The sequence below is a fragment of the Muntiacus reevesi genome, chromosome 1, assembly GCF_963930625.1.
Source record: "Muntiacus reevesi chromosome 1, mMunRee1.1, whole genome shotgun sequence".
Lineage (NCBI taxonomy): Eukaryota > Metazoa > Chordata > Mammalia > Artiodactyla > Cervidae > Muntiacus > Muntiacus reevesi.
This window is the reverse complement of record NC_089249.1, coordinates 227,803,979-227,830,453: the sequence shown is the minus strand read 5'-3', so window position 1 is coordinate 227,830,453 and position 26,475 is coordinate 227,803,979. Positions and strand designations below refer to the sequence as shown.

Genomic DNA, 26,475 nt, shown 5'->3' with positions numbered 1-26,475 from the left:
TACATCTGGGCCATCAGGGAATCCCTGTAATTTATTATACTCTGTTACAACAGACTGGTTCCAAATCGGGAAAGGAGTACGTCAAGGCTGTATATTGTCACCCTGTGTATTTAATTTATATGCAGAGTACATCATGAGACATGCTGGGCTGGAAGAAGCACAAGCTGGAATCAAGGTTGCTGGGAGAAATATCAATAACCTCAGATATGCAGATGACACCACCCTTATGGCAGAAAGTGAAGAACTAAAGAGCCTCTTGATAAAAGTGAAAGAAGAGAGTGAAAAAGTTGGCTTCAAACTCAACATTCAGAAAACTAAGATCGTGGCATCTGGTCCCATCACTTCATGACAAATAGATGGGGAAACAATGGAAACAGTGAGAGACTGTATTTTGGGGGGCTCCCAAATCACTGCAGATGGTGACTGCAGCCATGAAATTAAAAGATGCTTGCTCCTTAGAAGAAAAGTTATGACCAACCTAGACAGCATATTAAAAAGCAGAGAGATTACTTTGTCAACAAAGGTCCGTCTAGTCAAGGCTAGTAGTCGTGTATGGGTGTGAGGGTTGGACTATAAAGAAAGCTGAGCACTGAAGAATTAATGCTTTTGAACTGTGGTGTTGGATAAGACTCTTGAGAGTCCCTTAGACAGCAAGGAGATCCAACCAGTCTATCCTAAAGGAAATCAGTCCTGAATATTCATTGGGGGGACTGATGTTGAAACTGAAACTCCAATACTTTGGCCACCTGATGCAAAGAACTGACTCATTTGAAAACACCCTGATGCTGGGAAAGACTGAAGGTGGGAGGAGAAGGGGACGACAAGAGGAGGAGATGGTTGGATGGCATCACCGACTCAATGGACATGAGTTTGACTAGGCTCCGGGAGTTGGTGATAGACAGGGAAGCCTGGCGTGCTGCAGTCCATGGGGTCGCAGAGTCAGACACGACTGAGCAACAGAACTGAACATATTGAATATCTGAAAGTTGCTAAGAGAGTAAATCTTAAAAGTTTTCCTAACAAGAAGAAAAAAATTATTTAATTATGTGTGGTGATGGATTTTAGCTATACTGTGATCTTTTTACAGTATATAAAAATATTGAATCATGTTGTACATCTGAAACTAATGTCAATTGTACCTCCATAAAAAAATGTCTAGATATTAAAAGTATCCATAAAAAAAAAAAAAGACCAAGACCCCAGTAGCCTTTCCTCCTTTGCTTTCTAAATGATATAGCAAAGTGCTTCAGGCTCAATTTGTTCTTTTCTGCCTCAGTCCTATAGTTACCCCTCCTCTTACACTATTGTCTATTTATTTAGCCTTCCTGTATCTTTTTTCCCCTGACCACCACCATAAATTTAAGCATTGCACTACATCTAAAAATATTTAGTACTCACCCTAGCACTCTGCTAGACAGAAAACTAGTATGAGATTAATATTTATGGAACTGAACTAAAAGATTAGCCTCTATCTAGCAATTCTACAAGGATCTCTACTGATTCAAAACAGGAAGCACTGGAAATATTAAGCACTTACTTACCTCCTCCTCAGGTGGTTCAATGGCATGACTTAATCTCACTCTGCTAATTATTCTTTCATGTTATGGGAAGACCTACAACAGCTAGTGAGTACTCCCTAAAACAATTCTAAAAAAAGAGAAAATTTTTTTTCTAGAACTGAATGAGAAAAAGAGTTCTCTATGCATATCATTTAAGTTAGAAATCATTCTAAGGTAAAGCATTTAATGGTTAATATCTGATTAATTTAACAAGATTGAATTAGTGTAAAGATATTTTGTTATCTACGGAGGAAACTCCTGTCATTCCCTAGTTGTAGTTCCTCTTCCCACTGAAAGGTTATGTTTCAACACTAGGGGTTCACAGGGGAGGAAATGATACCTTACACTGGCCCATTTCAAGTCACTTTCACACACATCTGCACTCCAAAGTTAAGCCACTGTGCCTTATGTCAATTTACAAAAAAGCTCATGTCTTTTGTATTATACCATATAGTTTAGGTCTTCTCCAGTGACTTTTACTTACTGTAAGACTTTTTTTATTTGAAGCTGGAATCTACAGAACCGCATTCCTCAAATTCACTATGCTTAAGTACACCAAGAATTGAGGGCAGACTACACATTCCTTTATTGACCTCTACTTCATGAACTTGTAAGCAATTTAGAGATGGTCTAATCCAAAGAATTTTCTATTTTTTATTCTTCTAGGCACAGAAACATTTTTTCTTTTTAAAGAAAATACTATCTGTAACTCTTCGATGGATGGATGGACAGATGGATGGATGGAGCAGGGAAAACATATACTAAGATACCTAGGGGAAAAAAATGACTCATTCTACTAATACAGTTAAGGTTATAAATATTCAGGATTTTAAACTCCAACTCTGAAAATTTCTAACAATTATTAACACATCAGCCATGGAAGTAGGGGGAATATACCACAAACCCATTTTATTGGCCCCCTCTTTCCACCAGAAGGAAAGAATCCAAGAACTGTACTTTGGATCTGTTCTTAGTTTCTCAAACTTATTTGCTGATGAAGCAAGCATTGTCATAGATCTTCAATAGAAAGAGTACAGAAAATAGTGGAAGAGGACAGAACAAATTAGCAGAAACCACAAAGAGAACTAAAATTCACTGGTGACACATGCTTCCTGTAAATGGTATTAGGAGCTTCACACAAATTATCCAGGATAATAATACTCTCAACAAAACAGATGGAATTCCCATTTTACAGTTAAACAAATAGAGACTCTTCAAACTTTAAGAAGCTGACTTGCTCAAAGTAAGAAGGAGAGTCAAGGCTCAGCCCTAAGACTTCCTAGCTCCAGACTTCTCTTTAACAAACCCACTGACTTCGAGAAGAGTCATAGCAAGAGTCAAAGCAAACCTTTCCAGAACCATCTCTTCCTTACCTTTTCCACCTTGGCTACTCCTAAATTGGCCTCTACACTGGCAACCAATTCTCATTCTGTACCTAAAAGCACTTTAGTCTCAAGTTGCTACAGGTGTTTTCAACATAAAAACAATCCATCTTTTTCTTTTCCCCCGAATCTGCACCTATTTAGTAGGAATGTCACCTATACCCTGTATTTAAAATTATTACCTAGTGTTAGATCTGGGGGGAAAGTTCCAAGGTCATCAAAAACAAATCTTTCATTTTTCAGAGGACAACCTGTGCCTAGAGAGGCTATATATTCTGGATTTTGAAAAAAAATCTTAATCACTGATATTACAGGAGGTTCTCCTTGACAATGAATGGTCACAGACTCCTCCTTGACAAAGGGAAGAGCATCTCTGTTCCTCCCAAATCTCTTCTACTAGAGATCTATGTCAGTTTTTGTCTCCAATGCTCTATTTCCAACTCTTAAGTACAGAGATAGTGAACTTGCAGCAACTTGGCAAATAAGCTTTTAGGGCTACAGTTAAACTGCCTGGATTTAAAATATTCTAAGAAATAAGTTGCAGGAATATTACTGAGCCACACAAAGAATGAAATAATGCCATCTGCAGCAACACGGATGGAGATTGTCATACTGAGTGAAGTCAGAGAAAGACAAATATCATGGTATCACTTATATGTGGAATCTAAAAAAAAAAAGGTACAAATGAACCTATTTACAAAACAGAAATGCAGTCACAGGTGTAGAAAACAAATTTACGGTTACTAAGGGGAAAGGAGAGGGGAGGAATAAATTGGGAGATTGGGATTGACATATATACACTGCTATATATATAGAATGAGGTGGCTCAGTGGTAAAGAATCACCCTGTCAATGCAGGAGCTGAAAGAGACAAGGGTTCAATCCCTGGGTCAGGAAAATCCCCGGAGGAGGAAATGGGAACCCCCTCCAGTATTCTTGCCAGGATAATCTCATGGACAGAGGAGCCTAGTGGGCTACAGTCCATGGGGTCGCAAAGAGGTAGACACTGTTGAGCACCAATATAAAAGAGCTGACTAATAACAACCTGCTGTATAGTATAGGGAACTCTACTTGATACTCTGTAATAACCCATATGGGAACAGAATCTAAAAAGTGGATTAATGTATATGTGTAACTCATTTGCTTTGCTGTACAGCAGAAACTAACACAACGCTGTAAATCAACTATACTCCAATAAACATTAATTTAAAAAATGAACAGCAATTCTATCTGGGATGTCACCAGGCTTACCTCAGCATAAAACCAAAAAGCAAGCCTGTGAGCTAGTCTAGAACACCTGTAAAGCCATCAAACATGGGCCCAAAACGACACTATAAACATAAAAATGAGCAAGAAAAGAAAATCAAGGCAAACTAGTATAAAAACAAGGAATTGGGGCAAGGAGAATGAAGTAAGGAAAATGGAGGGACACAGCAGACACCCAGCCAAGCAGTATTTGACTATTTCAGAAGGGCCACTACTAAGCACAGTCAATGGCACACAGTAGAAGTACAATACCTATTATATAATGAGTGAACATACATGGTAAAAATTGCAAAATGGAAGCGATTCCATTCTGAGAATTCATTTGCTGGGGGAAGAGACTTGCCCTGAGTCAGTGTCCTCACTCTCAGCAACTTCCTTTCACTTTTCTTTGCCTGAGTTTCCCAATCTACGAAATGGGAGTAAAAGCCCCATTTCCAAGGTGTAGACAAAGTTGAGATAACCCGCAAAAAGGATTCAAAGCTCACACAAATGCAACCACCTGAGCACCCACCGCTGGCGTATTTCATAAACAATCTCAGATTTAATAAGCGGAAGATATTTTCAAAAATCCCCCACAATCTGCTCATCTACCCCATCTAACCATTTCAATACTCTGGGAGTCATTCTTGCTCTTCCTCCTCATCCAACCTATCATCCAGGCCTAACCATTCTAACCCTCAAATATCATTCACTGTACTGTCATCACCCTAGTCTAAGCTACAAATTATCTCACATAAATTATTAACCTTGCTCCACCACACGAGCTTTTGCAATTCCTGAAATGTGTTATGCTCCCTCTTGACAAACTCCTATTCACCCTTGGTTTCATTCTAGTTTTCACTCACTCCTCTTTCATTACACACTCACACCCTCTGAAGTACTTATGTATTTGTGCAATTATTTTACGACACAACGTATAAAATCACAGACGGCTATAAATCCAACTAAACTGAGAGCACCACGAAGGTAGGCACTGTTATCTGTCTGGCTCTTCTCAGGAAACCCGGGCCTGACACGCAGCTTGGGCCCAAATACCTGAATGACTCCAGCTGAGGTCGAGACATAAAGTTGCCAACTACAACTCCAAAATAAAAAAGACAGCTGCCCACTTTCCTTCAACATTCTCCCCACCTTCACTCTCCACAGCTCAAATCAAACCATTCAAGGTATCAGATACCTCATGTCTTCAACCTCAGGCAGCCCCTGCTTTCTCCCCTTCCCCATAAAGTTCCAGGTCCAAAGAGAACCCCTCTTAGCCCTGGGCCGGGAAGGAACGTGCTTCTGTTGCCCGTGCGGGTGTCAGGGTGCTGGACTATCCGGGAGAAATTTCCTAATCCTGACACCCTGGCCGAACGTCAAAACACTAGTCCGCGGAGCCGTGACACACGCAGGCCCAAGCGCTACGTCAGTTGTGAAATAGCAAACAGTGAGGCGCTTCTTTGAGACTTCTCAGACGCAATTCAAACCGCGCGTCCCAGCTCGAAAGTAAAAATGCGTCGCAGACCCTCAGAAGTCCATTCCACTCAAGAAGGTGGGCGAGAAAAGACAACGACCCCTGCGCCTTGCCCTTTAAGAAACACCCCCGGTTTAGGCAGCCAGAACTAGAGTAAATTCTCGCGAGATTCATCTACTTCCGCCCGCTTCCTGCTCTTTGCTCTCCGAACCGGAAGGAAGAAGATATTTCCCCGCCCCCGGCTTCTACCTCACAAGGCAGCGCGGCCCCAGATGAGACCAATCGGCGGGTTCATTGTAGGCCACGGCCCAAACAGCCAATGGAAAGTCGCGGCGCGCGCAGAGCTCCCCCTCTTCCTCGCTGGCCCCCTCCCTTCCGTCCGCCGATTACCACTCAGCCCCTGGCGGAGGAAGTGATGTCACAGGCCCCATGTGAGCGGATTGCAACACATGCAGCTGCCTGGAGAGAGGGAGCCGGTGTCCTACGTCAGAGCCGCCGCCGCGGAGCCGCCGCCGGGGAGGAGCAGCCGCTGCCGCCCAGGACTGGGCCCTTAGGTAAGCCAGGGAGAGGGAAAGGCCAGCTACCACCGCGGCGGGCCGCGCGGGGCGGGAAGAGGAGGGACTCTCGGGGGTGGCAAGGAAGGGGGCCGCTCTGCCCCAGCGGCGGCGCTAACTCTGTGGTCTTGGTGTCTCCGGGCCCCGCCGGGCCGCTCTAGGGAGGAGGAGGCGAGAAGATGGCGGACGACCCCAGTGCTGCCGACAGGAACGTGGAGATCTGGAAGATCAAAAAGCTCATTAAGAGCTTGGAGGCGGCCCGCGGGTGAGCGCCGCATCAGGGCCCCCCCATGCCCTCTTGGTTCCGGGACCCCTCAGGATGGCCGCCCCCGCGCCGCATGGCCGGATGAGGAGAACCAGGCACTAGCCAACTCCCGCCTTCTGGACCTGTGGGTAGTAGCTTCAGTCCCAGGGGCGAGGGTCTACGCCGTTGGCCCCAGAAGGGGCATTTCTCCGTCTTGGGGCTAGGGGGTCCTGCTCCCGGTACTCGGACCACTCGACCCCCTCGTGGTAGGCCACTACTACTTCTGTGTCTCTCTCAGGCGCTGAATCCAGCACATCCTTTTCTGAGCTTCAGATGCTGCCACCCACCTCTGGTGCTGTTGGGGGAAAGGGCCAGGCCTTTCTTTCCAAAGGCCCTTCCCTGATTTCCTCTTTCCCTTCCTTTACATTCTTAAGCCAAGCCTCATTAAAATGGTCTCTCCCTCCCGGGCTTCTTGAGACCCGGGTGGGATTAAGTCTGGATGGGGCGGGAAGGAGAGGTAGTCAAGGACAACCTCTTTCTGACTTCCTCTGATTTCTCTGAGTTTTACCATTCTCCCAAGATGACTTCCTCCTAGTCCTGTAATTACCCTTTAGCTTCCTGGTTTTAGCTGTTACAGGACCCACCTATAAACTGAGAATGTGTGCGCCGGAGGGGAGGTTTTGGCTGACAGCTGCGTATCTGTATATACAAGAGAAATCCGAATTATGGGGTTGTTGATACGAACAGGCTCCCTTTTGGCCTGTCTCTGGAACTCCTGGAGTAGAGGTGCCTAGTGTATTAATGATTGTTGAAATTCAGAACTGGATTGGGTGGGCTTTGAGTTTTCTTTGGTAAATTTTGAGAAGCAGCTGTTAGGTGTGTCCATTGTGGGAAGGGTGAACTAGTTTAAAACTAACTTTATATTCTCTTATAAAATTAAAAAAAAAAAGTTACTCTTTAGGGGAGAGTGTGTCAGGGGTGTATCTCTTCTCTCACTTTATTACTTTATTTTGTTCTTTTCCTAGTCATAGAAACTTTTTACTTACAGGAAGTGGCAAGGAAAAAAAAAGTTTTTGGAACGTTACATATTTGTATGTCTGAGCATTCTTAGAATAGCAGAGTGACTTTCTGGGACCATGTTGAAAGTTGTTTTCAGTACATGAATTGGACATTCTGGTTTCTGATGCAGGTTTGTCCTTGGTTGGTAGATTTGCAATGATGGGATTCATCAAACTCATAGTAGTTACTGCTTTATGAAGTAAAGTATGCTTAGATCCATTGAAGCCCAAGGCTAACAGCTTTGCCATTGTGCTTTGTTCTTAACAATTAGTTTAGTGACAGTTCTGTTTGGGGTGAAACTTCTGAAAGTTTGGTTCTCTTCAGTTACTGGAGTTTTTGCTCACTTTCTCTGGTATGAATTGAAGGTAGCAGCTTATTTTTCATTCCTTAGGTTTGTTTTTCTTTGAATTTTATAGAATTATTCAGACATAGTTAATATAATCTTACCAGAACTTGAACACAGATGATTCTATGCCACATGGTAGAGTGAATAATTATTCCCCAAGTGTGAGAATACTGTACAGGAGGGATAATATAATAGATCATGACCCATTATGATGCACTACCAGGAATTAGCCAGATTCTTTTGTTTCATTAGCATCTTCTGTTGTTTTGCTTGAATCCTTCACTTGAGTATGACTTTTCTAGATTGCTGTTGTTGCTGCTAAATAAGCAACAGCATTCCTTTCTACTGTTTAATGGAGGGAGCTCATTCTTAAATTTGTTCCTAGCCATGTTACCTAGCCACTTGAAACTTTTAAGCTCCTCTTTGAAGCTTTTAAAAGCTGTAGTCCTTTGATTAACAAACTTAGGTAAAGTTGAAGCATGCTAAAAATGAGGTTCTTATGCACAACTTTTCTTGCAAGTGGTAGTTAAGTTTGAACATTTTATACAAGTTTAAGCTGTCCTATAAACAATGTGGTTGATAATCATGTCCTACTTTGCTTTTATTCAGGATTTGGTTATATTCTGATCCCATGAAAATTTAAATTCTTGACCATCGCTAGGTATCAGTAAGGGAGTCACAAGTATATTCTTTTTGACTCAGAAGTTTCTTGGTGTATATACCAATTTCTTTTTGAGAATAGCAAGATTGTATTATGGCTGAGTTATATTAGTCAGACTCATTAGATTATCATAATGTGCAGTGAGAATTGTTTTTCTTTCTTTCCCTAATGTTAAAATAGTCATTGAGAAACATGGTGGACTGTTAATTTTAAGCACAAACTGGATGGTACAATGAATCTATTTCTGGTGGTGTTTAAGGGGCAGGGGCAAGTTGTGGATTTCAGGAGAAAACAGGTTGTGTTCAAGCATGTTTATTAGTACTAGATAGTGAAACAGTGGTAGACTAGTAGAATTGTTTTGGAAATGAAGATTTCTTCACCACCCTGCCCCCCCCCCCCCCCCCCCGCCCCTGCCCCAGTCAATTCTGGGCATGAGAATCAGAGATTGGTTTGTTTTTAACTTTGGCTCTTAAGGTATGCTGGGATAAGAGTAATCTTGAAATTGAGATAGCCAATATGTGATTATGTTGATATATGATCCCAAGGTAATGTAGCTTTGAAGGAAAACCACCTGCAAAATAGACTCACTGATTAAGTAAATCTGAACAGTGTGAAGTTTCTAAGCACATTAGTTTTTTAAGCAGTTAGCATATTATAGATACTGTATTAAGCAATACATTATTTCATTTAGTCTTCACAAGAGGTATTGTCTCTTTGTCATACTTTCTGAATTAAAAGGAGTGTTATACATATAATTTGAATTTATGTTGGGTGGAACATATTTAGCTTTGTATAAGCCTGGTGAAATGTTGGTTTCTGTGTATGCTAGTAAAAAAAAAAACCAGCTAAGTCTTTTCCTATCCATAGGTCCCACTTAAAATTAATTGTAGTTCTTCCTGGTTTATGATTGCTCTTGGTGTATTCTCCATAGTTGGCTTAAATGAGGACAGATGTGTACAAAAGCCAAAACTCGACCTAGGGCCATGTGGATGGAAACCATGGTTGTAGATATTTTCAAAAAGGAACTGAATCAGGTGAAGATATGTAGAAGAAAGGTAGGTAGCAAATTTAGGTTGTTTAATGTTTCTGAGCCTGCGAGAGGTAGCCCCAGAAATAGTGTTGGAAGCTTTGTAGTTTTCAGGTAATAAAATCATAACCAGAGCCTGTTATAGCAAGGATGGTGGTGAATATAACTAAGGAATGGACAAGGTAAATCTGGACTAAATTATGTCTGTGAGTATTAGAATATTTTTTTTTTTTCACTTATCTTTTGCAGGGAATCATATATTTCATATATAATCAGGGCTCAGTCAGATAACCCATGTTTAAGGATTAGGGCAGTTTCTAAGCTTCATTTGAGTTTTCTGTGGTTTGGGGACATTTTTTAAGCTTTTGTTAAAAATAACTTGTAGATACCTTGAAGGAAATAAATTGCCTGACTTTACATGACTGTCTTTTTTTCCCCCAGATATATATGGGCGGGGGTGGGAGTGGAGACACAGGATGCACAGCAGGACAGGACAATTTTTCTCCTCTGAGAAGTTCTGATACTAGCTGTGTGGGTTTTTTCCCCCACACCAAGCAGTTCTTCAAATCTCACTGGACACCAAAAAGGTATTCCTACAGTTGGATTCAATTCTGACACTACCTAGAGTTACTATCAGATCCCACAAAGCTCAGTCCCACAAGACTGCCCACACATATGATGCCAAAGCAAGCCTGGGCCTTGGGGGTTCCTATGACTTCTTGGGTTCAATGATATGTTAGAAGGGTCCAAAAACCTCAGGGAAACTATGTTAACTGATTTATTACAAAGGATGTTATGAAGGATATAAATGAACAGCCAGATGAAGTGGTACATGAAGCAAGGTCTGTAAGGGTCTAAGTGCAGAAGCTTCTGTCCTTGTGAAACTGGAGCATGCCACCTGAGTTTACCAACCCAGTTCACCAGCCCAGAAGTTCATTAAATCTTGTTCAGGAATTTTATATAGATTACTCTGCAACTACCCCTTCCCATAGGTCTGGGAATGGAGCTGAAAGTTTAGCCCTCAAAAAACTTGGTCTTTCTGCAGACTGGTTCATCCTAATTCTGCCTAGGGGCCCCACCCTAATCACTTCATTGGCATAAACTCAGGTATGCTCCTTGGGGACTCCTTATGAATAATAACAAAAACACTCCCCATCTCAGGAAATTCTAAGGCTTTTAAGAGCTTTCTAAAAGCCAGGGACAGGCCAAAATCTCCAGAAAATTCCTCACATTATATTGAATTAAAAGTTAGTATTTTTATGAGATCGATGAATGGGTTTTTTAAATAGAATATAAACAGGTTGCTTATATGATTTGAATAAATTAAACTGTGTAAATGTGTTTGGGTTCCTTCCCTAAGTGGAAGTTGTTGATTAGTAGAACATTCACCTAACGGATTCTTGGAATGATCTCAAAGCGATGAATTTCAGGTGGTTTTATTTTTTAGTTCTCCACATCCTAGTTACAGGTGGCTATAACTAGAATGATACTTTGTGGTCTTTCATACTGATACCAGGATATTCAGGCTCTTAAAGAGGATGTTTTTCATCCTCTCTTCTGGCTTTCCCTGCCTGTCCTGTCTCCGACAGTTATACAGGTAAAAGAACCCACTAGAGAAAAGTCAAGAATTAGAATATTTTTAATTTCCTGGGAAGAGATGAGTGTAGAACACAAATTACAGTGACTTCCCACAAAGCGGTCAAAATATAGATGCCACCAACATGTCTGGGCCTGTTGAGGTGGTAAAGGGAAGAGGGACAGATGTATTTGATCGGGTGTGGTGGTGGTCCTCAGTCTACTCCAAGTGTATTAGGCTGCCTGCCTCAACTCAGAACTAGTCCTAACAGCCGTTGTATTCTGGCATGGTGTTCTATGCACTGTGAACCTAATGAACAATTACTGTCTTTGAATTTCAACTCCTGACAGACTTCTTATTGTAATAGCAGATACACTTATCCTTCCAGGAAAGGAACATTTGCTCTGGACACATTCCTAGGTAAGCAAGAGTACCTAATTGGAATACCGTTTAAGGCAGAATGCAATATAGGTCTCCAGTGTCCTCCCTACCCGCCTGCCCCCCACACACACTGGTTGGACCCTTTTAGCAGAGGGCCCTTTTTTTGAGTTTGGTTGTGGGAAAACTTAAAATGTGGGTTCTGCAGCAGGGCTGAATGACTTCAGGACCTATTTAGAGTCAGGAGAAATTTGCCTTTTTTCCCTAGGCCTACTGCTGGAACCATCCATCTCTGAACTTGGGCAGCAGAAATTTTTTGAGTCCACCCTGTTCTCCAGGGATCTCAGGATAGAACCTTCTCCTAGGATACATTCTATAGGAGTGTCTGCAGCAGCCTGCTCTTTTAGTGAGGAAGAGAAAGGATTTAGAGGGGGGTTCAAGATTCTTCCCACCAAGTTGGAAATTACAAGGTTTTTCTGTGGGCAACTGTCCTCAGAGAGCATGATGATTGAAGTTCCCTCTCATAACAGCTTCCTCTTAATACTGCCTATTAGGTAGTAATGAAAGTTTCCTCCCTACGCCCCTTTGTGAACAGGTATCTTTTTCTTTGAATCTAAGTGAATTAAGATAAAGCGTGGTTGCTCTTTTTCTCACTTCTTCCAAAACATAATTGAATTTGATAAAGAGCCATAATTTATTTGTTTTTCTTGTGGATACAAGGATAAAAACAGATGATACTTTCACATTGATAGATTGATCAAGCTTTCTGTGCTGTAATCCAGTGCTGTTTCTTTTATCTACTTAATTTGTATGTAATACCCATTCTATAGGTATTTACATGTCACTTTGTCCTTATTTTAACCCTTGAAGTTGTTTTTTCATTTTATCCTTTAAGGTTTCCTTTAAAAGAATGATCTAGTCAAAATAGAAGATTGTCTTTTTCTCAGTGTCTGTGGCCTTCTAACTTAGATTTTTCCCCAGTTTCACATCTAAGTATATGAAAAATGAAGCCCACAGATGCATTTTTACTATTAACTAGTCAGCTTCCAAGCTCCATCAAACATCTGCTGTAGGTTGGATATTTATACATTTAGGGAAGCATTGTGCAACACCATGAGAAAATGGTCTGACACACAACCTTGGAGTGATGATAAGAATCATTTCCGGTCTCAGAATAACAGGGTACATGTTGATGGGGGTGTAGTGTAGGCAGATTATTTGGGTCTTAAATGAGGTATTAGACATGATCAAAAATGGAGAGATTGTTTAACTACTTGGGCAGATTTCCTAGACAAGGCAGGTGAATGTTGTCAGAGAATGTTACTTTGGGCATTGTTTGACTGATACAGTATCTTTGATACACTGGTGTAGTGGAGCTGTAACTGATCTGCAGTTTTGAAATGGTCATTGACATTCATTCTTGATTAAAAGCCAGTTAGCCTAAAATTAGATTCAAAAGCTTTGTGTTGGTTGATAGTTGGTGAGCTGTCAGGGTATTGAAATAGTGCAGAGTATTTGCATATATGTGCCTCACTGGTAAAGTTGGCTTGACAGAGTTTGACAGTCCCAACACTAGTTTGCAAGTAGTGAAAATGTACTGATCCCCAAACATTAATTTCTTAATACCTCTGGATATTTTTAGCTTTTTACTGAAGAAAAAAAAAAAGTTTTCTTCCTTTCTGGCCATCCCATTCTCTGGCCTCCTCTGACTTTTATGTCTCTACTTAAAAGCAAGAAGGATCCTCAGGAAGGACAGGGTTAGAAGTTCATGGACAAGAAAGATTGAGTTTTAATCAAGCAATGAAATTAGTTTCCTGAAGATGGGTTGAAGAGCATATATTTTGACTCCTCACAATGACGCTATGAAAAAAGCTATTACTGCCATTTCATGGATGAAAAAATTTGCAGTGCTGAGAGATTAAGTAGCTTTACTAATACAACAGTCTTAACAAGGGGCAATGCTAGATTCTGTCCCCACTTTCCTGATTCCAGAGCCTCTGGTCCTAACTATTATGCCACACTGCCTTGCTCTTTGATTTTGCTGAATAGAAACATTTTTCTTTTGCTGAATAAAAACATCTCCTATTCTCTTCTGAAAGGAGGATTCTTGTCCAAGGAGATTTTCAATTTACTAGAGGGAGCAGATGTGCAGAGACCCGAGAGCAAAGATAAAAGGGAACAGGCATGCTGTTTGCAAGTCTACCTTGGAAGAACTTGGGTACTGAACAAGTTTGTTCTTAATGAGCATCATTGGTAAGGGAAATAACTAACTTCTAAATCCTTCCCCAGAAGCTCATGTGTATATTAGAAAGAAGATTAACAGGAAGGTTGTGACTTTTGTTTTATTTGGAAAGTACTTGCATAGTGGCCAAGAAAGATAAGAAGTGGACTTTCTCGCCCTGTGTAGAACCTTGATGGTTAGTTGGTCCCTAATGTTGGTTGTGATTGCTATCTCCTGGCTTCTCACTGTGAGAATGCTAGAGAAATTTTCCAGCTTCTGCTGCTCCCTAGTGGAATATTCCACTGTGTCGATTTGTTTGTTTTTAGTTTCCCTTTTATGACAAAGTAAATTCCTGTAATAGTAGAAAAAATACTCCCACCAGATACATACAGTTTTGTTTTAGAGTACAGTAAACTTTACTTTCTGCAAAATATTGGGACATTTTGAGTTACTGTGTCTTCTAGGGTAGAGGCTGCTTTAATGTCTTGGCGTGTTCATATCTTCATCCTTGTCCCATCTGGTAATGGCATCTAACCCTGAGGTCAGTAGCACAAAACCAGTTTCCAGTAACTCTGTTTAGCCTCTTTGAACAGTAACAGAATCCTCTCTTGGTATTCTGTAAGCTCTCTATAGAAAACAGCCCTACCCACCTCCTACGTGCATCACAGGTAATACTTGGGAGCAGGTTTGAGGTGGGGTTGAACCAGTTTAAAGATGGCAAAAGAGGATACTGAAAGTGTCGTTTTTGTTATGGTAAAAGACTGATGGGATGGTTTGAGCATTTTAGTGAAGCTAAAGCAGAGATGATTAGTCATTTCCACACACGTTAGTTCTTCTCCAAAGATTGGCAAACTCTTAATTGGTATTTAACAGTTTAGAATAAAACCCTTGGTGTCGGCTTAGAAGAGACTATAATAAAGAAGACCCTTTTTCTTATGTTAGCAATTAACCATTTATTCATTCTCAAATGTTTAAGCATGCATTCAGTGCTGAAATGAATTCTACCTTCAAGAAGTGTTGTTTCACAGTTATTTGGTGGAAATAACTCCTGGTGGCTCAGATGGTAAAGAATCTGCCCACAGTGCAGGAGACCCAGGTTCAATCCCTGGGTGGGGAAGATCCCCTGGTGAAGGGAATGGCTCCCCACTCTGGTATTCATGCCTGGAGAATTCCGTGGAAAGTGGAGCCTGGTGGGATGCAGTCCATGGGGTCGCAAAAGAGTCGGATACAACTGAGCAACGAACACACTTTCTTTGGGTGAAAGAGAAAAATAGGTCAAATCTTTGAAGTGACTGATAACCAGATAGAAGTAAAGGGGAATTAATTTCTGTATTTCTCCCTTGTGATGAATTCCAAAACAGCTTATAGTATTCTGACTATATTGTTTGAACTGAGTTTTGGCTTGGTTCTTTTGTTCTGTTGGAAGATTTGGCAGGTCCTGTAACCCAGTAAAGGTGATTATCACCTACCACAAAGTTAACTATTATATCTCTCTCTTTAGGCTTACTCAGATTCAAATAAGTCTATAGCATCACTTAACAGTGTTCCTACTCTCCCCTGCCCCCTAACTGTGCTGTGCCCTTAATTCTTTCTGACTTCTCTTAAGGACAGGGGGGTGGGGCGTAAGAAGCTATCAAGTTCCATCTAGTTACCATTTAGCGATCTATCTGCTATCCATGCTAGGCACTTGATATATATTCTTTTATAGAATCCTCATGACTTTGTGAAGTAAGGAGAAACTGAGACTCTTAATTTGCCCAGATTGTGGCAGTAGGACAATCATAAACCTGTCCATCCTAATCATAACCACCATCCTATTATGTTCCCATATTAAACCCACATAAAAATTGCTTTAGTTTCAGAGTTTAACCTTAGCTTTTTGCATTTGGTTAAAAAAGAAAAATGGAAAACCTGTAGTGAATAAAATGACAGAAGTAGCAGAAATTGGAGAGGAACCAGTTGATTTTCAGCTGGGATCCCTACCATGTAGCCAGGCTAGTGAATCCCAGAAATGCTGTGTCTGAAATTTAAGTTGAGCTTTGTGAGCTTGAAAAGGGGATAGGGGAAACCTTGACCATCTCTATCCTAGGCTTATCTTGGTCAAACGTTGAGATGATAGCTTCCTGGGGAGCATATATTCTTAAATCCCAACTAGAAAGGATAGTAGGCAGTCTCTAAAATGCTCCTCGTCCTAAATCTGAAAGTAGTGGTGATAAGATGGATGGCAGTGATTTGAGGAGAGTGTTCTGGCTGGGGAAAGTTGGACACATCTGAGCTATCACAATTCATTGTAGTTATGTTATTGCTAGGATACAGGACAGCAGCTTACCTGCAGGAGATGAGCTCTGAGTTTCTTTTAAGTAGGGGTGAGATCATGGAATCTCCTTGACTTCAGCTGGCTGAGAGGTCCTTCTTAAAGGCATAGAAAAGAAGCCAGACACAGCGATTCTTAACCCTAGTTATGCATTAAAGTCTGATTCTATTTAAATCAATCCATTTGAAAATTGAGACTCTCTCAACCATAATCTCTACCACCCTCACTCCTCCTATTCAAGAGCTATTGAATCAGAATATAAAGGAAGAGATCTTTTTGTATCTAAGCATTTTTGTTTGTTTTGCTTTTTCAGAAAGCCCTTCAAGGGTTCTGGGGCTCTCATGCAAATTGGCCAGTGGATAAGTTTGTGGGTGCCACATTTTCTTTCTAAAGTGTTCTTAAGCATTGTTAATGATAAGCAATGGCAAGATCTTTACAAGTCAAAGACTACTGAAATTTTCATTTTGTCACTGTTATGACTAACTGCATGAGCAGGCTCCCTGAATCCAAAGGCTGGAACACTGCTAACTGTAAAGCTACATAAACATACACCCCCTAACCCAGGCTTTGCTCTGATTACCTTGAGTTTTCTTCTTTAGAGTCCTTGCAGTCCTGGTAATCTGAACCTTAATGTTTCCCTGTCCGTAGTGTTTAAGGGCCATGAAACCTTGGATTAGATAAGTAACTGGTGGTACTACCCCTGACCGCCCATTCTAGGGAGAGAAACTTTTCTTTCAACGGTCACTTTGAGAATGCAGGAAGAGAAAGCTGTCAGCTGTCTCTTTAAATTCTCTTGCTTTTCCTAAGTTGTGTCTAGTTTGTTTAACTGTCCGTATTTAGTCTATTTACAACTACTCCTTCTGTCTCCCAGCTGTTTTATTTCTCAGAAGTTAGTCCTCTGAGTGGAAGCACTGCTGAACTCTTTGAAAAGGGAACATGCTCCTAAAATGATGAGAACAAGAAGGGGTCTGAGAACAGAGGCCCCTAGACACCTTACACAGCACATTGTATGTTGTGTCTTTTTTACAGCCTGCCTGTGAATCATTGCTGTGTGCCTCATAATCCACTGACTTAAATGAGAGCCTTCTGATTTTGGGAAAGGGACATAGTGACAAAGCAGAGGCGTGGATAAAAACTATTAAAATTATAAGGTGTAGTTTGCTTACACTGCCAGCAACTCAGTGAGAGCTTTATTTCTCACTCTTCCCTGAGGGCTCTTTGCTCTACTTCAAATGAAATACTCAGCTTTCTTGGTTTTATTTTGGTGTTTACACAAACTGGTCTAGCGACTTTGATTGGCTTGCCTGGGGGGCGGGTGGGGGGTAAAGGAGTGTTTATTTTGTTTGGAAACTTTCCTGGAAAAGCTTTTTTTAATTTTTAAAAACCGGAAGCTTCCCTTTTTTTTTTTTTTTTTTTAAGTTTTAGTCTTTTGGCTGTTCTGTGAGGCATGTGGGATCTTAGTTCCCCAAACAGGAGTTGAACCTGTGCCCCCTGCAGTGGGAATAAGTCTTAACCACTTGGACAGCCATAAAGTTCCTGGAAAAACTTTAATTTGCTGTTACCAAACCCAACAGGCAAATCATGAAGCCTTTAAACTTCTAAAGTAGAGGCCATCTATTTAAATAATCCTTGTATCCTCATCCCCAGTGGTGTCAGATGAATTCAGAAACTTAAGGTTTCCCCCAGACTGGGTAGAGAGAGGCACAAAGGGAAACTAGTGAAAGTCGCTCAGTCGTGTGTGACACTCTGTGACCACATGGACTACAGCCCACCAGGCTCCTCTGTTCATAGGATTCTCTAGGCAAGAATACTGGAGTAGCCATTCCCTTCAGGGGATCTTCCTGACCTAGGGATCCAACCTGAGTCTCCTGCATTGCAGGCAGATTCTTTACTGTCTGAGCCACCAGGGAAGCCCAGTTTTTTAAAAACATTAGTCAGAATTCAAAATGAATAAGAAGCCAAGACTGTCAAGTGGCTTCCTATTTAACAACTTAGTAGAAATCTACCAATGTTTTAAGTGGAATTCCATAACAAGATTATGTTCTTAGGTATCTCTACTACTCTGTCCTTTCTAGGATGTTAAATGGATGTGAGTTTAAGGTTGCCCAACTCTGGTGCTATACAGTAAAGTTGCTTAATGGATGCTTATCTTCTTAACCTATCCACAGTGAAAAGTAAATAGCTGCTTATCTTAAGGTCATTGCTTTGTCCTCCACATGATTATCCTGCTTTAGGAACTTCCTTTAGGCATTTCAGCCTCTCAGTTAATTTATCCCAATGATAAACGTTAAAGAGGTTCTCTTTAGCCTCAAACTTTACCTCCTTTGGGTTTGTTGCCTGTTAAGCTGTCAGATCTCTGAGCCTCCACCCTGCTATCCTTTTAGCCCCTTCTCATTACATTTCCTACAACTGAGCCCTTTTGAGAAGTGGCTAAACTCTTTTGGTCCCTAAAGAGTCCAAAAGCCCCAGGGTAAAGAAATTCTCTTTTGAGAATTGTTCATCTGAAAACAAATATAAATCAGTAAAGCTCAGATTGAATTTACCTATCTTACTTAGATTGCAACTTTTCCCTGTCTTGTATAGTTTCATATCATAAGGTGACACCTACAGTCTGAAACAAGTTTGAATTTCAATTTACTTGCCTAATTTTTCTAGCCCCTCCTAGAGCAAATGCCTTTTCTCCCCTTTGGCCTGTAAGATTTGGCAAAACTCCAGAAGGGATTATCAAAAAGTGTTTAAGACATTTAGGTCCCTAGCAAGACACATACTGGAAGTGCAGCAGTTTGTTACAGTTGATTGCTAAAAGAACACCCACTGATTGTAAAGAGCAGTTTTCTTTTTTGTAATAGAAGATACCAACTTGTTTCATTTGGCAATTCTTTTTCCATCTAATTCAGAAACTGGAACATGGCCACTACAGTTGTATATATGTCTGGTTTTTTATTTCATGATCATTGCTTGTATTTGTGGTGACTAAAGCTGCTTACCATGAATTGGTTTGATTCTCCGCTTTGATCTGCTCCCCTGTCCAGTGGTGGCAGCAGAGCACACACCATGCTTTACCACCTGTTTGTAGTTCATGATTCACAAATTAATCAACCTGCAGTTTATTGAGGAAAGTATCACAAAGGTTGTGAACCCGCCTTCTAAGTTTTGAGTAGATACCCCAACAGAAACAATGCTGGTTTTGAAGACAGTCTGAGAGCAACTATCCTGATTGTGGAAGGGCTTGCTAGTCAGCTTGTCTCCTAAAGAAAACTTTTCTGACTAGGGGACTTGTGAATTTTGCCACTAGGAGAAAACTATGAGGTTCTTTTCCAGTGCTGGTACCAAGATGCATATTTGTGAAGATAATTTTATTCTAGGAAGATAGTTTCCAGACACTTTCAAACAGTTAGTTACAAAGCTAATATTAGGGGTTTTCTCTCTTTTTTTCTCTACTATGCCTCTTCCCTTCGTTACAAAGCTAATATTAGGGGTTTTCTCTCTTTTTTTCTCTACTATGCCTCTTCCCTTCTTTCTTAATGACACTTGGCACATAAGCCTATTTGACTTGACACTGTAGCCATCTTTCTAATTTTTTTCTTGCAGACTTCCACCAGACATTGGATATATGTGAAGTTAACACACTCAGCAATTAGGAAAAAGTTTTAGGTGTTTCTGGTGGTCTATCCAGTTTATCTAAAGAAAGCCCCCACCTGTTTCATTTTGACACTAAAACTTGTAATGATTAAACTTATCATAGCCTTTAGGATCATGATCTTGAAGAATCTCAGGAAGTAACTTTCCTATAGACTCACTAAGTATCAAGTAGAAACAGTTTGTAAAACAACAGTCAAATTTCTTAACATACTTTGGCTCATATCAGATCAGCTTTGGCCTTCAAAATATAAATTGGCTCAATTTATTTTTTATTGACATATAGTTGATTTACAATATGATTTCTCTACAGCAAAGTTATATATATGTATATACATTGATTTTTTTTTTCTTTAATATTCTTTTCTGTATATAATAGCTTACATCTGTTAGCTCCAACCTCCCACTCCATCCCTCCCTCAACCCCCTTGGCAGCCACAGGTCTGTTCTCTATGTCTGTGAATCTGTTTCTGTCCTGTCAGTAGGTGCATTTGTGTCGTATTTAAGATTCCACACTATCACATAAGGTGTGATATATGGCATTTGTCTTTCTCTTTCTGAGTTACTCACTTAGTATGGTAATCTCTCACTGCTTCCATGTTGCTGCAGATGGCATTATTCTGTTCTCCTTGGCGGGCGGTGGGGCTGAGTAGTGCTCATTGTATGTATGTACTGCATGTATGTCTTCTTTATTCACTCATCTTTCGATGGGCGTTTAGGTTCTTTCCAGGTCTTGGCTACTGTGAATAGTGCTGCTGTGAACATAGGGGTGTGTGTGTCTTTCAGTTAGGGTTTTGTCTGGGTATGTGAAATTGGATCAATATATAATGATAGATACTAGAAAGCCAGCCATTAGATTTGGTCAGGGCACATTTGGGACTTGTAATGTCCCATGTATATGTTTGTTATACTTCTAATTCTGTTCATATTGTTACTTGTTTTATGTAGCTTTTTTTAACTTACTTTTACTAATGGTAAACACAAATTAGCACTTCTCAGGAAAATCCTTTGGCTTTTCTTGTAAGCTAGCAGATTAAGAAACCTTAAAGGAAATAATGTACTAGCACTCTTTTTTTTATTACTGAATAATTCCATTGTTTGGATATATACCACATTTCGTTTATCCATTCATCAGTTGAACGTGGGGTTTTTTCCTACTTTTTAACTATTATGAACAGTGCCTTTGGTGAACACAAGTTTTTGTGTGTACATATAGTTTTACTTCTCTTGAGCATACACCTAGGAGTGGAATGGCTGAGTCATGATAACTGTTTAACCTTCTGAGGAACTGCCATGTTGTTATTCATAATGGTTATATACCATCTAACATTATCACCAGCAATGCATATGGGTTCCATATCTCTGCCTCCTGCCAACACTTTTTTTTTGTAACACTTTTTTTTAATAGTGGCCATCTTATTGGGTGTGAAGTGGGTTTGTTTTGATTAATGATTAGTGAATTGCTATATTTTGATAATTTTTTAATATTTTCTTCAAAGAAAATGAATATTGAAATATTTCTTAACTAGTGATGCTAATAATAAATCTTGACAATGTCTAGGTTAAAAAGATACGTTGTTGGCATCAGTATTAAGGTTAGAGGGGTTGATAGCTGTTCAAAAGGAAGCTCCCATGTGACAAAGCCTTGGGGGGTGTATCCTCCATAAGTTAGGGTTTTGTCCTAGTTTTTAGTTGCACAAGCTTCAATTTGCTTGGTTACCCGGAGGTAATCAGACTATGCATTTCTCTCTTTAATGAAACTCAAAAGTGATTAATATGTAAAATACATTTAGAGGTACACTTATTTAGAGAAAGGTGTGTGTGACAGAGATTTCCTAACTGGGATATTTATGTGAATCCAAGACTCTCGTTTCTCATTATCAGGATACTTAGGGTGCTGAATTAGTGATACTAAGTTTTTGTGGTGAGCCTGGAATTTTGAAGGAGGGGACCAGGATATTAAACTGGTATTTCATCTAGACTTTGGGAAGACTTGTTGCATCATCCTATTATTGCATCTTCCTCTGAAGAACCACCAGATTCTAAGCCTCTGCCTTGGACTCAAGGTTAAATTCCTTGAGTCTTGTTGTCACACCCTTACCAAAGCTTCTCCCTTCATTCCTTGGTGAATGGTGAATGAGTTTCCCAAGTACTCCTTAAAGTGCTTTTTGTCTTTACATATAGTTAAGCTAGTATTAATTCAAATAATTAAACACCTGTCATATTCTTTTTAAATTGAAGTATACTTGATTGTATATACATTGTATATACATTCTGGAGAAGGAAATGGCAACCCACTCGTATTGCCTGGGGAGTCCTGTGAATGGAGGAGCCTAGTGGGCTGCTGTCTATGGGGTTGCACAGAGTCAGACTTAGCAGCAGCAGCAGCAGCATATACATTCAGTGATAGTTATGTGTGTGTGTATATATATTCTTTTTCATATTATTTTGCATTATGGTTTATTACTGGATATTGAATATAGTTGCCTGTACTGTACAGTAGGACCTTGTTGCTTATCTGTTGATACTTTATATATAGTAGTTTGTTCATCTCAAGCTCCTAATTTATGCCTTCCCCCAACCCCTTTCTTCGTTGTTAACCATAGTATTTTTCCTGTATGAGTGTTTGTTTTGTAAATAAGTTTGTGTCATATTTTAGATTCCACATTAAGTGATGGGATGTCTTTTTTCTTTCTACAAATGGGATTATTTCATTCTTTTTATGACTCTGTGTGTGTGTATTTAGTTTTTTAAGCAACCTTCATACTGTTTTCCACAGTGGCTGCACCAATTTACCAACACCCTCCCACCTATGGTGTAGAAGGGTTCCCTTTTCTCCACAACCTCTCCAGCATTTGTTATTTGTAGACTTTTTGATGATGACCATCCTAGGTGATAGGAAGTGATACCTCGTTGTTAATTTTTATGTGCATTTCTGTGATAATTAGCAGTGTTGATTTTTTGGTAGTGTTTGTTTTTTGTTCAAGTTAGTTGTATGAGCTGCTCGTATGTTTTGGAAATTAAGCTGTTGTTGGTCACATCATTTGCAGGTATTTTCTCCCATTCAGTATGTTGTCTTTTTGTTTTGTTTATGGTTTCTTTGCTGTGTGAAAGTTTATAGATTTGATTAGGTCCCATTTGTTTATTGTTGCTTTCATTTCTGTCGCCTTGGGAGACAGACCTAAGAAAACACTGGTCCGATCTGCCTGTGTTCTCTTCCAGGAGTTTATGGTGTCGTGTCTTAAAGTCTTTAAAGCATTGAGTTTATTTTTGTGTATGGTGTGAGGGTGTGTCTTCATTGATTTACATGTGCTTGTCCAACTTTCCCAACACCACTTGCTGAAGATAGACTGTCTTCACTCCATTGTATGTTCTTGCCTCTTTGTTGGAGGTTGATATACCTACCATATTTTGAACACTATTCTAGCTCTGGGTACTCTCTGATTACAGAGTATAGCCCCTACCTTCATGGTCACTTTTAGAGTGATTTACTTTTCCTATATTAGGGGTATCTCACTTTTAACTCCATTTACTAGTGATAATTCTTTACTTATGTAGTACTTAAACCTCTAATGCTATTCTTCCACAGCAATGGCACAAGCATGATATCGTTGATCATTCCTCCCAAAGACCAGATTTCACGAGTGGCAAAAATGTTAGCAGATGAATTTGGAACTGCATCTAACATTAAGTCACGAGTAAACCGCCTTTCAGTCCTGGGAGCCATTACATCTGTACAACAAAGACTCAAACTTTATAACAAAGGTAATCTGGAGCTTTCAACATTTACCTCCTCTACTTTGTCTTGGCTGTATTTTCCACTTTGATTCTGTTGTGATGTTTTTGGTCACAAGTCCTTTCTTACCCAGACATGAGCTGTGTTCCTTCGGTCTTTTTTTTTTTCCCTAAGTTATTTTTTGAAAGTTAAGTAGTATGTACTATACTTAAAATAATAAATCTTTTTGAAAACATCTCAAGTGTCAAAATTAGGAAGAGAAATATGCCTCAGAAATTTACAGATATTTCTACTTTATGTAAATTATGATTTAAAGGGACAGGACCAGTGGGCTGTGGGAACATTTTTCCTATTAATTAAGGAAAATTAGGTGTGTATATAAGTAGAGAAATTGTTTGTTCTTTGCAGTACCTCCAAATGGCCTGGTTGTTTACTGTGGTACAATTGTAACAGAAGAAGGAAAGGAAAAGAAAGTCAACATTGACTTTGAACCTTTCAAACCAATTAATACATCATTGTATTTGTGTGACAACAAATTCCACACAGAGGTAAGAAGTTAAAACAGAATGTTTTTGTTACCCTAAAAGAAATCCACCATACCTATTAGCAGTCACTCCCAGGCCTTCCTCGTCCCTGCGGCCATACCCCAAGATCTTTCAGCTATAGGCTACCCCTGATCTGTTTTTCTGTGCCTTTTGTGGCTTGTTCCTTTTACTTAGCGTGTTTTCAAGGTTCATCCATTTTGTGGTATGTATTAGGCGTCATTCCTTTTTTATTACCAAATACTATTTTCCACATTTTATCTATTCATGGATATGCCACATTTCACTTAATAACATCATTTGGTGAAATTGTCATTTCCACTCTTTGGCTGTTATGAATAATACTGCTTTGAACATACATGTACAAGGTTTTGTATGTCCCTATGTTTTCACTGGGGGGCCAGGTATACAAGCTAGAAGTGGAATTTCTGGGTCATATAGTAATTATGTTTAACCAATTCAACAATTGCCAGGCTGTTTTCCAAATAACTTCCATTTTATAAGGCTGGTTCTTTTTAAAAAATTTTTTTTCATTATTATGACAATGAATGACATGAGTATTCAGCATGTTTGAGGAAAGTGCTGGGTTTGAAGAACTAATTAGAAGCAGAGAAATAAATGACTACCTGATCTCTAGGTCTCCTTATGTATCCATGATACTTAAATATATTTCTTGCACTCTTAGTTTCAGCTCACAAATTATAAAAATCTTCAGTAAGGACCATAAGAGCTTTCCCCCCCCATCCATTAAAAAAAAAAAATCTTTTGAGTGACAGAACTGTCATAATATGATGAACATTAAGGGTAGAAAGGAAACCTCATTAGAGTGACCTAAATCAGTCAACAGTAGAACAATCAAGAATTCACAGCTGGCTTCTAGTTCAGTCTCTTGCCTTTCATCAACATAGGGGAAAACCTCTATAGTGGAATTAGAACTGACATTTGTTGACACAGTTTACAAGTGATGATTCTGCTAACTTGATGGGAAGTTCAGTTCCAGTCGGATCTTAAGTGATTGCATAGATGGTGGAGACGGACTTTTCTCTTGGCTGTCAGAGCCTCCTTCTGGCAAAAGTTCCATTGGGGAGGCAGTTTGCCACCCTCTTCAAATTAACTATCTACTTTGATGAAAGCAGATTTTGAGTCGTCTTGATTTAAATAGTACATGATACTCATGTTATCTAGTTTTACCTTACTGACCTAAGTTAGCTTAACTCTTTTTCCAAAATACCATTTCATCTTAACTAGCTTTGTTTGGCTCTAACTGGTATATCAAAAACTACATACACATGTGGTATACTGAAGAGCACAGCTGAAGTTGTGTTTAATCAGGATATTTATATATTCTTATTATGAGGGATAAGTCTATTCCCTGATTCTGGCCCCACTCTGTGGCATGTGGGATCTTAGTTCCCTGACCAGGAATCAAATCTGTACCCCCCTGCATTGGAAGACAGAGTCTTAAGGCAAAATTTTTAACATGGGCAATATTCATATCTTAATGCTAATTATCAAGTATGCTTTGGTTAAAGGGTGATTCTTAGTGATTAATCTGCTTTCCAGTCAGTTCGTGAAGAGCTGTTTTCTTCCTCAGTTAAATGGTATGGGTAATAATTCTTAGCTCTATAGAGGCTGCCACCTAGTATTTAGTCATCTACTATGTCTTTATATGCCAACTCTTGTCCATCTATATGGGTCCCAGAACTATTTAAAGATCTGATCTTTCAGGAAGCAGAAATAGAATGATACAATACTAACCCAGAAGGATTTTCTCATAAAAATTCACAATTATTACCTATAGTACCTTTAAAATTGAATTTTAGATATTGATGTCATTAATGTTACTCAAGACATAATTAAATGAAACATTTCAAAACTAGATCTTTTTATAGATGATTTCTGGGTTTTGTCCTCAGTGAGTACACCTGTTCTAGAATTGATTTGCAAAAGATTCTTATTAGTCATAGTGAATACTGCCTATTAATGCTGGGGTTATTAATGGTAACAACAGCAAGTCAACTTTTGGAGGTTAGACTTTGAATATTATGTTCCCTAGACCACCATTAGTCTAAAAACAACCTAGGAAGAATTTGATCCCTATAACTCTGTATTCGTTTTGGGTTCCTGTGCCTAGGTCAGCTTTGTAAAAAGGCTTCACGTTGATATTGTTGGTTTTCTCCTGCATCAGGTTCAGATTTGTCTAAATGAATTACATGTTTATAGCTGAAGCCTTTAAATTACTCCGTGAAATGGTTTTTCTGTAGTACTCCATACCGTTCTGAGTGGAAAGGGCTTGTATGTGTCCCTTTGGAATTTTGTCTTAACTTTGCAAAGCTTTGAGACTTACGGTGTGGTACCTGTGTTTGCTTTTCAGGCTCTTACAGCACTCCTTTCAGATGATAGCAAGTTTGGCTTCATTGTAATAGATGGTAGTGGTGCACTTTTTGGCACACTCCAAGGAAATACAAGAGAAGTCCTGCACAAATTCACTGTGGATCTCCCAAAGAAACATGGTAATC

At 39.7% G+C, this 26,475-nt stretch overlaps 1 protein-coding gene and 1 long non-coding RNA gene across 3 annotated transcripts in view; one reads left to right on the top strand and one right to left on the bottom strand.

Moving 5' to 3' along the window:
- Nucleotides 1-6,060: 6,060 nt before the first annotated feature.
- Nucleotides 6,061-26,475, top strand: part of ETF1 (eukaryotic translation termination factor 1) — a 24,761-nt gene continuing 4,346 nt past the window's right edge. The window contains exons 1-5 of one of the 2 annotated variants that reach the window (XM_065918653.1): nt 6,061-6,213; nt 6,375-6,478; nt 23,268-23,443; nt 23,823-23,962; nt 26,331-26,469. In XM_065918653.1, coding sequence (XP_065774725.1) covers nt 6,393-6,478; nt 23,268-23,443; nt 23,823-23,962; nt 26,331-26,469 — 541 coding nt within the window. In that variant the 5' untranslated portion in view covers nt 6,061-6,213; nt 6,375-6,392. Of the gene's footprint in view, nt 6,214-6,374; nt 6,479-6,583; nt 6,603-23,267; nt 23,444-23,822; nt 23,963-26,330; nt 26,470-26,475 lie in introns of those variants that run through there. The other variant, XM_065918654.1, reaches the window with a different exon arrangement.
- Nucleotides 15,771-26,475, bottom strand: part of LOC136156163 (uncharacterized) — a 27,206-nt gene continuing 16,501 nt past the window's right edge. Inside the window, exon 3 of the long non-coding RNA XR_010660909.1 lies at nt 15,771-16,137. This is a non-coding gene — a long non-coding RNA (uncharacterized lncRNA). The remainder of the gene's footprint in view (nt 16,138-26,475) is intronic.